The following is a 14,157-nucleotide window of genomic DNA, read 5'->3' as shown; positions in this document are numbered from 1 at the left end:
TTGAAGGTAGGAGCAAGTTCCGACCGATATATCAATCCTATATGGATTAATATATGACAAAAGGTGATGCCATATCATTTTTTTAATTATTTTATTGTGTGGATCTCATTAATGCATCAATTATAGATCTTGAAAATTCATTTTAATTGAATTTTTTTTTAAATAGATCCTACAAATATAATTTATAACAAAAAAATATATTGGTCGGAAAAAAAGAAAATTTGATATTGTTACATTAACTATAAAATTTATATTTGACATTTATTTTTTAACATCTCTATTGGATATGCTCTTGATCGCTGCATTTATCCAATGGAATGACGTGGGAGGAAAATTACGTTTGCCGCGTCAGTTGCCTTGTCCCGTGAAGACCACTATTTGAAGGTCAAATTGCAGAAGCTGAACTAAAAATTTCAATTTAATTGTACTACAAAAGAATATTGGAATCTAGAGAACCAAACTGACCAAAAGTAGCTTCACCTTTTTTGAAGAGCTGAGCAATATTTTAATATGAAATATGAACATGTTCTAGTACATACATGGAATTATAAACCCATAATCACCGAGCTAAACACTTTCGCTAATCAAAAACATCTAAACACAACATTCTACTTGAAGGATCGTAGCTCAATTTGGTTAAGAGTCAAAGCCTTTCTGTCTCGGCCTCACCAGTCACCCAATGCGACTAACGCTTGAGGTCCAGATTTCGATTCATCTCTCTCTCTCTCTCTCTCTCTCTGTTGCTTGCACAAAAAGAAAATATATCTGGTGACTCAGGAAATAAACTCCTCAACAAGTTCACCAAAATCAAACTTACCATTGCTGCATTCCACAGCATTCAAAACCTCTTCAAAAGCTGAGACGCTGCAGGGCACCACAAGGCCATTTCTCTGCTGAAAGCCGTACTCATTGTAAGCCTTCTCCAGCAACATCTTGAAGAGTGGATGAGAAAGGGAGCTTGTTGGCACCACAAATCTCTGGAGCTCCTCCCCTACATACAAGGCCAGAAACCCGATCGGGGTTTTCGACGACGGAGAGCCTCCTTGCTCTGAATCTCTGATCAGCAGACACTCATGGTATGATGGCTCCCTCTCAGCTCCTCCCATAACCTTCACTTTCTTTGCTAGCTTTTTGAAGCTCACCATCCTTTTTCCCAGCATTTTGGTTTGGTTTTTTGAGGTTTAGAGAGAAAAAGAGAGGAGAGGAGAGAGAGAGGTGGGTGGAGATTGAAGGTGGTGGACGTTAAGAAAGGCTAAGGAGGAGGGAGTGGCTTGATGATTTTGGTTAGTGGAGATTGGGAAATGGTGGTGGGTGGGGAGGGGATTTTATTTGAGATTTTTGGAAGTGGGGGGAATGTCTCAGAAAGGGTCTCCTCTGACTTTTTAAATTGTTAATCTATGGCCATAATAATGACTCTCTTTGTCCCCATTTGTTTCTGACTTCTTAACAGTTTAGAGCAATTAATTGATCCAAACATAACAGTTTAGAACAATTAATCTCAAAGCAAGATGTTGTAAAGTTATGGCAAATGTGAGTTAGGTCAGTTAGTCAAAGTAGTGTGCTTGTTCTTTTGTATCCAAGTCTAAATTCCTTCCCCGTTTATTATAGTGTGAAATGTATTCTCCTCTTGGTATGATACGTACACTGAAAATGACCATTACATAACTAATTTCAATGTGGGATGCACTTACATGTTCTTTCTTTGTGTATTAGTAAGTGCATGAAATTTCAACTCAAAATGATACTCATATTTTGCATATTCATTTTCTGGTAAGTAGCATTAGAGGTTTTATCATTATTATCCTTGCGAACATGTTCCTCTAATGACATGTTTACTTTCTTAGAAAGAGAGAAATTATGAATCCGAAAAGAGAAAAAGAATGGAGATGGGATCAACTACTCTACTCTAGTTGACCTAGACTTGTTTTTCCGGTAACAAATTATAGATTTCAATGTAGAACCCACACTTTTTTCAATTATGTATGCATTAATAAACATACGAGAAGCAAAAAAAAAAAATTGAAACGATTCTAATACTTATATTTTAATAAACGCGTGAAGTAAGAATTTCCTTAATTCAACAAAAGTGGGAACATCTAATGAGCCACTTTGGCATTTGACAAAAATTGTTAGAGGGTTTAGCACCACATTTGTTGGTGCACAATGCTTGTTGTATAATTTGGAATTTGAGTCAACCCAAGGGTTCCATAAATGAGACAAAAAGTATTTGATGGTGGTAAAGAGAAAACAAATTGAAGTGTAATTATTGGGCATGTAAAATGTTCAATTCCCATAAACAATGATGGAATGGCACTAACTAAATATACTTTAAAATCCCTAACCACCATGGAATCATTTGTCAGTTTGAACCAAATTGCATGCCAACCACAATTTTTCTTTTTTGGTAAATAATACCAACCACATTTTATCATTACAATTTTTATAGTGCCTTGATCAACTTTATGGGGAACGAGTGGAATCTCAATTCATTAGCTGGAAAGTTAAAAAAACAAATAGTTGGTTTGTTATTATATTTCTATACAAGAATCAACCACCATATATAGTATAGGGCTTGCCTAATCAAACTTGAAAAAAGAACTAAGAACTACCTATGCACCAAACAAACAAACACACTCTTGCATGCCCTCTTTAGTTTTCCATTGGATAAGAAGAGTTTGGCTTCCTTAACATGTCTATTCCTACATAGTTCTCGATCATTAAAGTCGACCCCTTATCGTAAATACAAAGATAAGTGATATATTTAAGTACTTGTTCTCAATCGTCCATTGATAGTTTTCAATGATTATAATCGAATTCTTCTTGTAAATACATAGATAACTTCTCTAAGTCTATTCTTGAGTAGTCCTCAATCATTAGAGACGAACTCTTATCTATTGAATTTTTGTGAGGCTTAGCCCACTCCCCTACTTCTTTAGTGTAAATAATATCGTTTGTTCAAAATCAAAATCCAATACTAATGAACTTTTAAGTGGTCTACAATTCAATCAAATGAAATAATAGACATTAATACTAAGATTGTTCTTTGACCCCTTTATATCAGCCTTATGAATGTGTGCTTTGGAATCTAAATAAGATAATTGAATCCTTGATAAACATGTAATTATAATACCTAACTGGTAGGTTAAGAAAGTGGGATTTGAGATTCTCTTATGGATGGAACCGTAATGCCTTAGCCAATATAAATACTAAGGTCTCTGCAAACTCTAGAAAAACAACATGAACTTCTCATTAAGTAGTTGTATTTGGTTAGATGCTCAGTAGAAGACTTTAGTATTGCTACAGCCTTCATCCTCTCATGTTTGATTTTCATGGCTACCGCTTCAATCATGTTAGCCACTCCTACAAAGAAGTGGTGAATGGAAGTGTTGCTAGAAACTATTGAACTTGACATTGACATTTGTCGTAATGAAGAGAGGGATGCCCTAACTATTACAATTGTCAAATTTGATTGAAACGTGTGAGGAGCAAAGAATAAAGAAAGTCTTAAGTTATAGGCAAACAAAAAATAAGAAAGCATGGCCGGCATTGCCTCTAAGAAAAGGAAGGCGCAGTTGACATGGAAGTTATGGTGCAACTCCACTCACTAGGAGACATGACAAATGGGACATAGGGTGGGCCGGACAATATATGGAACAAGATCCTTTGACTAGGCCTAAGAGTCATACGTCAAGACTTTGAATTGTTTATTTGGGCCATGAGATCCATTTGTACCTAAAATGTGTACTCCATTGACGAATATCAACCAAAGAAATTTAGTAATCCACAAGTGTTTGTGTCGAATAACTGAGAAATTCTTGTGTCTGACAGCAAAATAATATGAACTATTTAACTCACTTACAAAGAAATGAGTTTTAATGTATTTAGGTATAATTTGGACCAATACAAATATGACCTCCGAATACAAGAATTTCTCTAAGTCGTGGAGAGATGCTTGATGCTTGCAGATGATTGGATAAATCACTTTTTCTTAGTCACAAGTGATATAAGAAGATGAATATATCTATGCGGACAACTAGCCTTTCAAAGCTATGGTATTCAATTTTGATTTTTTTGAAAGTCTTAGTTCAATTATCACAATTGACAAATAGTGAATAGAATAAAAGTGCTCGTTCGTGTCAAGATCAATTTTTTATTTTTTATTTATTTTTTGGGTGGGGACAAAAATGTAGGGTAAACACGGTTGTTGATTTGCTTTCACCCCCAGTCTTCTAGTTCAAATAGGCTTATCGGAGACCTAGGCTTGTTGATTTGCTTTCACCCATTTGCATTGATATTGAAAGTAACGGAACAACTGTTGGGTTCAGAATCCTTCATTTGATCCTCAACTCAAAATATTAAGGGAAACTTTGCCTACATAAGTTTATCATATGGAGTTGGTTTCAAGCCCGGATAAAAGAGAAAGATGGTACAACGGCTACGAGGGGGACTGGCCACCCCAATCTCTCTTTTGATCTCGTAAATGGCATATACGTAGAGGATTGGATCGACAGCCGACACGACGACTATGAGATTGAGGGATGGGCAAGATGAGTAGATACAAGGGGCAATACAAGCAAGGACTGAGGCATGGTTATGGGGTTTGTGGAGTGAGAGATTCAGAGCGCAGACTTGCTCCAATGGCAGTTGCTTTGTTGGGTAGTTGAAGACGATAGAAGAGATGAAAATGAAGAAGGCAGAGAAAATGAAAAAAAATGAAGGCGGAGAAAATAAGGGAGAGAAACGTCTAGAGGGAGATTATTAATCTATCTATATATAAAGCCATTTGAAAAGTGAATAGTGATTTTGATGTCACCAAGCTTCAACAAAAATATTTGGACAAAAATGCCCCCAAGACAAAAAACTTCAAAGGCATCCCAAAATAATGTATCAAATAAGGAATTGGCATTTTCGTCATTTAACAGTGCTTTTTTTTTAAAACTAATTTTTTGTTACATTTTTTTTAGTTAGTGCCTTACAATAGGCACAAAAATATTTGGACAAAAATGCCCCTAAGACAAAAAAACTTCAAAGGCATCCCAAAATAATGCATCAAATAAGGTAGGGGCATTTTCGTCAGTTTAATAGTATTTTTTTAATAATTAATTTTTTTGTGGTTTTTTTTTTTTTAAAATTAGTACCTCACAATAGGCCAGCAATAATGTGATTCAATTTCTCCATTTTTAAACACGTTCAAAACATCTTAAGAGGCGTGTTATACCGGTTATAAAGAAGTTTCTTCATTGGTATTTCATCTTTTACTTTTAAGTTGGACATAATTTCTTCAATTTTCCTCCAACATAATTTGTATATACTTCCTCCAACTCCAATCCAATCCCAAGCACCAAACGAGGCTATTATATTTGAAAAGATAATGCTAGAGAGATCAAATTTTGAAATCATATGAGGTAGATGTTGATGATTGAATTATTACTGAAGTGTCGATTAACGTGTTCATTTCCTATTAGTCACACATTATTTAATTTGCAAATTTAATTTAAAATTTGGCCATTGTAACATTGTTTTATTTGAAAACATGTGCAGTGGGGGAAAGTTCCCCACCAAGTCAAACAACTTACTTCGGCATTTAAACGTGGGGCCTTTATATTCAATGTGATAAAAAAATCCGCAGTCAATTATGCATTGGATTCCGTATAACATGAATTATCAATAATATTCTTTTTTCTTCTGCATGACTTGTATTTCATCCCAGCCTTATTAAGAACTGATTTGGTTTGTTCGGTTGGATTGGAATAGATACCTCTCTAATTTCAAGGCATATTGAAGGTAGAAGTGAATGATTTTTCATCAAGAGGAAATTAGAAGATAATTCGACATGAAGAAACTCATCTTTTCTAATCCTACCAGGTTGAAGAGGATTGGAATAGATAAGTCTCATTTATGAGTAATCAATCTTTTACCCTCAAATTGGACATAATTTGCTCATATCTCCCCTCAATATATCTTTCAATTAGAAAGTTATTCATTCCAATTTAGTCTTACATACCAAACGAGGCCCAAGGCCCAAGTGATCTTTGTGCATCTCGAAGGGACAAGGTAAAGTTTTGAGGCACACGTACTTTGATGATTTATGTTATGTTTCGCATTTACTATTCTACTAACCTCATGAAAAATTTGTCACTCTAAGCGATGAGACAACTAAGGAAGCAAAAGGAAATTATTTCCTCAACTCCTTTCTATTTCTTACATTTTTGTTCTTACTTAGCCACATGATTGAATAAATCAATGCACAAAAACAAATGAAGAATGCATGAAGATGAAATGAAAGTGTGAAAATCATTTCCCTTGAGCAAATACCCTGACAACATCACTTTATGATATACATATAAATCATGTTCCAAATAAATTTATAAAAAAAAAAAAAAAAAAAAAAAAGAAGGAACTTTAACGAAAAGCTTCCAGTACTGTTCACTTTAACGAAAAACCACATTTTTACACTTAAAAGTCAATCATGATACTATTTTCTTTACCCTTTATTTTGTCCTTATCGTTAAATCTCAAAGTTTTCAAGCCATTTTCATTAGTTTTCCTTAAAAAAATTGGGGCCTAATTTGCCTTCACCTTTTCAACAAGAGAACTTTAACAAAAAGCTCCAGGTACTGTTCATTTTAACAAAAAACCACATTTTTACACTAAAAAATCAATCCTAGTACTATACATTTTACCATTTATTTTATTATTTTCGTTAAAACTCAAAGTTTTCAAATATTTTTCATTAGTTTTCCCTTTCAACAAAGCAATGTTGCCTTGTCACCAAAGTCGTTGAGGCAAATTGTCTTAGACCATCTCTAAATAAAATGTCAAATCCTAAGTGGAATGTCATGTAATCAAATTTGAAGGTAGGAGCGATATATCAATCCTATACAGATTGACATATGACAAAAGGTGATGCCATATCATTTTTAATTATTTTATTATGTGGATCCCATTAATGCACAAATTATAGATCTTGAAAATTCATTTTAATTGATTTTTTTTTAATAGATCATACAAATATAATTTATAACAAAAAAACATATCGGTTGGAAAAAGAGAAAATTTGATATTGTCACGTTAGTTATAAAATTAACATTTGATATTTATCTTTTAACATCTATATTGAAGATGCTCTTGAACGCTACATTCATCCAATGGAATGACGTGGAAGGAAAATTAGGTTTGCCACTTCAATTGCCTTGTCCCGTGAAGACCACTATTTGAAGGTCAAATTGCAGAAGTTGAACTGAAAATTTCAATTTAATTGTACTACAAAAGAATATTGGAATCTAGAGAACCAAATTGACCAAAAGTAGCTTGACCTTTTTTGAAGAGCTGAGCAATATTTTAATCTGAAATATGAACATGTTCTAGTACATACATGGAATTTTAAACCCATAATCACTAAGCTAAACGCTTTCACTAATCAAAAACATCTAAACACAACATTCTACTTGAAGTGGTGAATGGGAGTGTTGCTAGAAACTATTGAACTTGACATTGACATTTGTCGTAATGAAGAGAGGGATGCCCTAACTATTACAATTGTCAAATTTGATTGAAACGTGTGAGGAGCAAAGAATAAAGAAAGTCTTAAGTTATAGGCAATCAAAAAATAAGAAAGCATGGCTGGCGTTGCCTCTAAGAAAAGAAAGGCGTAGTTGACATGGAAGTTATGGTGCAACTTCACTCACTAGGAGACATGAGAAATGGGACATAGGGTGGGCCGGACAATATATGGAACAAGATCCAAGATCCTTTGACTAGGCCTAAGAGTCATACGTCAAGACTTTAAGTTGTTTGTTTGGGCCATGAGATCCATTTGTACCTAAAATGTGTACTCCATTGACGAATATTTTCTAGAAATTTAAATTCAACCAAAGGAATTTATTAATCCACAAGTGTCTGTATCGAATAATTGAGAAATTTTTGTGTCCAACAGCAAAATAATATGAACTATTTAACTCACAAAGAAATGAGTTTTAATGTATTTAGGTATAATTTGGACTAATACAAATATGACCTCCGAATACAAGAATTTCTCTAAGTCATGGAGAGATGCTTGATGCTTACAGATGATTGGATAAATCACTTTTTCTTAGTCACAAGTGATATAAGAAGATGAATATATCTATGTGGACAACTACGAAACTTTCAAAGCTATGGTATTCAATTTTGACTTTTTTGTAAGTCTTTAAGTTCAATTATCACAATTGACAATTAGTGAATAGAATAAGAGTGCTCGTTCGTGTCAAGATCAATTTTTTTTTTTTTTTGGTGGGGACAAAAATGTAGGGTAAGCGGTTGTTGATTTGCTTTCACCCCAAGTCTTCTAGTTCAAATAGGCTTATCAGAGACCTAGGCTTGTCGATTTGCTTTCACCCATTTGCATTGATATTGAAAGTAATGCAACAATTGTTGTGTTCAGAATCCTTCATTTGATCCTCAACTCAAAATATTAAGGGAAACTTTGCCTACGTAAGTTTATCCAACGAAGTTGGTTTCAAGCCCAGATAAAAGAGAAAGATAGTACATCGGCTACGAGGGGGACTGGCCACCCCACTCTTTTAATTTCGTAAATGGCATACACGTGGGGGATTGGATCGATGACCGACAGGATGACTATGAGATTGAGGGATGGGCAAGAGGAGCAGATACAAAGGGCAATACAAGCAAGGACTGAGGCATGGTTATGGGGTTTGCGGAGCGAGAGATTCGTATGCAAGGTAGTAGTGCAATGGGCAGAGCCATGACGTCAGAGCGCAGACTTCCTCCAATGGCAGTTGGTTTGTTGGGTAGTTGAAAACGATAGAGGAGATGAAAATGAAGAAGGCAGAGAAAATGAAAAAGATGAAGGTGGAGAAAATGAGGGAGGGAAACGTCCAGAGGGAGATTATTAATCTATCTAAATGTAAAGACATTTGAAAAGTGAATAGTGATTTTGATGTGCTTCAACAAAAATATTTGGATAAAAATGCTCCCAAGACAAAAAACTTCAAAAGCATCCCAAAATAATGCATCAAATAAGGAATTGGCATTTTCGTCTTTTAACCGTGCTTTTTTTAATAATTAATTTTTTTGTTACATTTTTTTAAGTTAGTGCCTCACAATATTTGGACAAAAATGCCCCCAAGACAAAAAAACTTCTAAGGCATCTCAAAATAATGCATCAAATAAGGTAGGGGCATTTTCATCATTTTAATAGTATTTTTTTAATAATTCATTTTTTTGTGGTTTTTTTTTAATTAGTACCTCACAATAGGCTAGCAATAATGTGATTCAATTTCTCCATTTTTAAACACGTTCAAAACATTTTAAGAGGCGTGTAATACCGATTATAAAAAAGGTCTTTCGCACTCAGATAATAATGTGTTTAAATTAATTATCAAATGATTATTATTTTTTTTTAACAAACGATATTATTTATACTAAAAAAGAGAGGGTGGGCTTAGCCTCATAATAGGCTAGCAATAATGTGATTCAATCAATTATTTTTTAAATATTATTTTTTATATTCTTAATGTAAATTCTATAGAGATCAATTTTATTATGTGAATTCAGCTACTTAATTGGTTTATGAGGAGTTTCTTCTAGAATGATCTAAAGTTATTCATTTACTTCAAATATTTGACTTTCCTTTTATCAATTTACACATATAAATACATTTAAAACATATAAGTCGCGCGTAGCACATGTGATTCAATCAGTTATTTATTAAATATTATTTTCTCTATTCTTAATGTAATTTTCATAGAGATCGTTTTTATTCAGCTACTTTAATTGGTTTATGCGGGGTTTCTTCTAGCATGATCTAAAATTATTCATTTACTTCAAATATTTGACTTTCATTTTGTTAATTTATGCATATAAATACATTTAAAATATGTAAGTCCCGCATAGCATATGTGATCCAATCAGTTGTTTATTAAATATTATTTTCTCTATTCTTCTAGCATGATCTAAGATTATTCATTTACTTTGTCAATTTATGCATGTAAATACATTTAAAACGTGTAAGTCGACTCTAGCACACCGTGATTCAAAAAATACCTTTTGTACGCACGTGAGCATGTGCATAAAGGCTAGTAAAGTATAAATAACAAATAAAAATTATTATTACTTTACAGCTAACATGATAACAATTTTTAGTCTTTTAACATAGTCATAACATATTTATATAAAAGTTTACCAAACACTCGCAACCTTTTTTATTTTTATTTTATTTTTTTTAAAGCCCTTTTACAAAATCTGTAAAAGTTCCACATGCGACTTGGAACTCTACGCAATTGTTCAACATTGAAGTATTGAAGGCATTATCTGATCTATAAAGAGCTTGTTATGTGCTTCGATCATGACTTTTTGAAGCATATAAACAGCCATGAATTTTTTTTCAGCGAGGCATGCTAAGTGGGCAGCATACTTGCAAGAATTTACATTGGTCTTAAAAGCACAAAGTCAACATGCAAAATCAAGTTGCAGATGCCTCGAGTCGGAGCACAATAAATTAAAAGATGCACTTGGCATGGAGCACAATAAATTATTGGAAGATGAAGCTTCCATAGGATCCTCTGAAGCTTCCTTTTTATTTTTTTGGGCTTGTATACCATAAAAATGTTGAAATGGAAGCCGTGTTTATGCACCCGTAATCGGAATGAAAATAAGGAATCCGATGACGGTTACATATCATTCTTTTGTTTACTAAAAGGAATCAAGAATATTCGGGCCCATATAAAAATGGAATTCAACTCCTATTTTTGGAGGAATTGGATTCCTTGGTGCAATGTGGAATTGAATTCTGGTGCAATCAGGAATTCATGATTTTGACTCATTATACCTCACAAATTTTATAACATATGAAGTTTGCCTAGGGTGTATTTATAGCAGAGAAACGATTAATTGCATATTGATATTGCAACGAAATATGTCTTTTTTTGAAAGGTAAAAAAAAGAGGTTTTAAAGAGGTGAGAAAGAGGGAAAAATTATGGATTATTTTATCAAGAGGTAGAAAGTTTCTATATTTTATAAATATATATTGATATGGAAATTAAAGTTAAAACCTAGCACATAAATTAATTATTTAGAACATAGACGGTTTGGTGATTACAATGGTTTTAATTCCGATTCAGAGGTATTTGGTAAATAATTTTATGGAATCAACATCATTCTTTCTCTAATTTCAGATAGTTTAGTAAACAACTTTCATAAGAATTCAATTCTAATTCCTCTTCAATTCAATTCTTTTCAATCTGAATATGAATTAGTAAACGTGACAGGGTAACAATAAGTTTTCCTTTAAACTAGGTTATGCGTTTTGGTTGGGGAGGGGACTCCTCACGCCGTGTCTATAGTTTGGACACAGATGGAGCATGACTCCATGATGGGTTAGACTTACCCTTTGGTAAACCCTAAACCCAACCAGGAAATGGTTTGAACGTATAAAAGAGAGACAAGAAATAAAAGGCAGGACTTAGGGTTGCAGCGATCAAATTACGAAAGTGAATCAGGACGACAGCGACGGCATCAAAATTGGCAACAGTAATCGTAAAGAGACAGAAACAGAGACAGAGGGACCCGCCGATCTTACTGCAGGTGGGTTTGGCTCGACCAAATTTCAATAGCTCTAGTAGCAGCCCATTGAGGACTTTGTGGTACGTTATTGAAGAGAAACCATGGGCAGAAGAAGTAGACAATGGGTGTTAGACAAATAAGGAATATGGTTGGAGTTCTTGTGTAATTGTATATAATATTATTATTGGAAGAATAAGCTGTCCTACAGCCGTCAAGCCGTCCTACAGCCGTCCTGCCTTGTCCTACCTACACACTAGGACGGCTACCTTGTCCTCTACAGCCGTCCTACCTTGTCCTACCTACACACTAGGACGGCTACCTTGTCCTACCTACACATTTGTATCATGTATATATATCCTTGTAATCTTGTAGAGAAAGATAATGAAAAAATAAGCATTCTCTTCCATTTGCATTCTTTTCCATAAGCATTCTCTTCCATTTGCATTCTCTTCCATTTTTCCACATTCATGTATCAATAACAAATATAATTTTTAGCCTACATACCTTTTTCTACAATGGGGTCAGAAGAATGGCTCTTCCCACATCAACTTCAGGCAGAGGAAGGGAATTTTCACGTGCGTGATACTATCCGACGATCTCCACCTATACTTCGTGGGTGGAGACTTCAAAGAGTTGCTAAAATTTGGTTACTAACGACCCAAATCGGGTGTATTCAGATTTAGGCAGTTAGACTTGGAAGCCCAATGGGAAAAGCAGTGGCGGCGGCAGGACGGTAATGGTTACTATTTGGTTGACCGGATATCGTCACAGCCGCTCGCGACGACGGTTGGTTTTATGTGGCGACAGATGAACACTTTCTGCTCGTCCATCCTCCCACCGGGTGGTACGAGGAGTTGCCTTCCATACCAAAGAGGTTTTTCTCTGCTTTCCCTAGTCTTTTGGTCGTCGCTCAAAACAAGCTTTTTGCCTATGTTGGTCATAACATTCTTTGTTATGAATTTGTTCTAAAAATCTCCATTGGGTGTCGTCTAGGCTCCACCTAAGCGCTAGGTGATTGGTTACCGTATCGATTAATACTTATGTATTTGAAAAGTAAGAAAAGACGCCTAGACCTGTTGAGGCATCTGCCTAGACCGCCTAGGCACCCACCTAGGTTGTGACTCACTTGGGAGAAAATAGATAATTTTCATTTGCATTTTATTTTTTTCAATAAATTGTAAGAAACTTGTTGAATACTTAAATAAACACACATTATATGCTTGTTCCTCATGTATTCATTATGTTTTAATACTTCATAATATATATGTCATTCTATTTATTAGTTTTTAATGAAATTACATATATTTTAAGTATGAACAGACACTTATTTACATGAAATATAGTAGATTTACTTAAATTCATTTAGGTATTAGGCCCCAACCTGCCGCCCGACTAGCACCTAGCGTATTTTAGAACTTGATCCGGAATCTCGCACGTGGGAGGCTGGTGAGGGCGGCCGCAGGATATGTAGTGTGTGGTCCTGGAGCGGCGTGGTCCTTCACAAAGACCGCTACTTTTTTGTAGATTCGAGTTGTAATCCCACAAACGAGGACGAGGACGAGGATGTTCCTGGGATTTATGTTTTTGACATTGAGGGTGGCGAATGGTTGCCAAGCCGAGTTTAGGGGCTTGATGAGAATGATGAGTATGCGATCGGAACCGACGACGGTAACAATCCCAAGCTGGCTTTGGTTTGGCAACCTTCGGTGCCTGGGGCTTCTTTTGGACCAACAGTTCGCTGGTCCAAATTCACAATTCACCCCATTGTTAACACCTATCCCTCTGGTTCTGGGCAACTCTAGGCTTCCGGGCTCAATTGGTGTCAAATGGAGAGCATAAACTTTCCAAGAAGTAGTAGCAGAAAAGAATATGTGAATCAGGTAGTTGTTTCTTTCGACGTGATTTTCTTGGCATGCATGTCTTAACAATTTCTAAAGTGACCCTTTTCCTTAAAATTGAATTGGATGTTGCATCTTTGGATTTTCGTGTACGAAGATACAATCACTGTTAGATTTGATCCACTGCGATAATAGTGCCATCACAAGAGCAAAGACTAAAGAAAGTCCCAAGTTATAGGCAAACAAACAAAAAAAAAGAAAGCATGGCCGGCATTTGCCTCTAAGAAAAGAAAGGCATAGTTGACATGGAAGTTATGGTGAAAGTCCACTCACTAGGAGACATGATAAAGGGACATAGGGTGGTCAAGACTTCGAGTTTATTTGGGCTCATTTGTACCTAAAAAGTGTACTCCCTTGATAGACACCTTCTAAAAATTCAAATTCGACCAAAGGAATTATTAATACACAAGTGTCAGTATCGAGTAATAGAGAAATTCTTGTGTTCGACGATGACATAATGTAGATCATTTGACCCACTCATAAATAAATGAGTTTCAAGGTATTTACGAATTATTTGGATCAGAACAAGCACAATCAGCATACATAAATATTTCTCAAAGTAGTGAAAATATGCTTGATGACTGCAGATAATTGGATAAATCACTTTTTTCTTAGTTACATGGTCAGTGAGATAAGAAGTGAATAAATGAATAAAAGTGCTCATTCGTGTCAGATCCAATTTTTTTTTGTGAAGAC

At 34.9% G+C, this 14,157-nt stretch overlaps 1 protein-coding gene across 1 annotated transcript; it reads right to left on the bottom strand.

Moving 5' to 3' along the window:
• Positions 1 to 461: 461 nt before the first annotated feature.
• Positions 462 to 1,605, bottom strand: LOC103966417 (auxin-responsive protein SAUR15). Its single transcript, XM_009379582.3, has one exon. The coding sequence runs from the start codon at positions 1,158 to 1,160 to the stop codon at positions 774 to 776; it is 387 nt and encodes a 128-aa protein (XP_009377857.1). The 5' UTR covers positions 1,161 to 1,605; the 3' UTR covers positions 462 to 773.
• Positions 1,606 to 14,157: the final 12,552 nt, after the last annotated feature.

Source organism: the organism of the source record quoted next, unplaced genomic scaffold (assembly GCF_019419815.1).
Source record: "Pyrus x bretschneideri cultivar Hongxiangsu unplaced genomic scaffold, Pyrus_bretschneideri_v1 Contig9, whole genome shotgun sequence".
Taxonomy (NCBI): domain Eukaryota; kingdom Viridiplantae; phylum Streptophyta; class Magnoliopsida; order Rosales; family Rosaceae; genus Pyrus; species Pyrus x bretschneideri.
The sequence above is the reverse complement of the archived record's forward strand: the minus strand, read 5'-3'. Positions and strand labels throughout refer to the sequence as shown.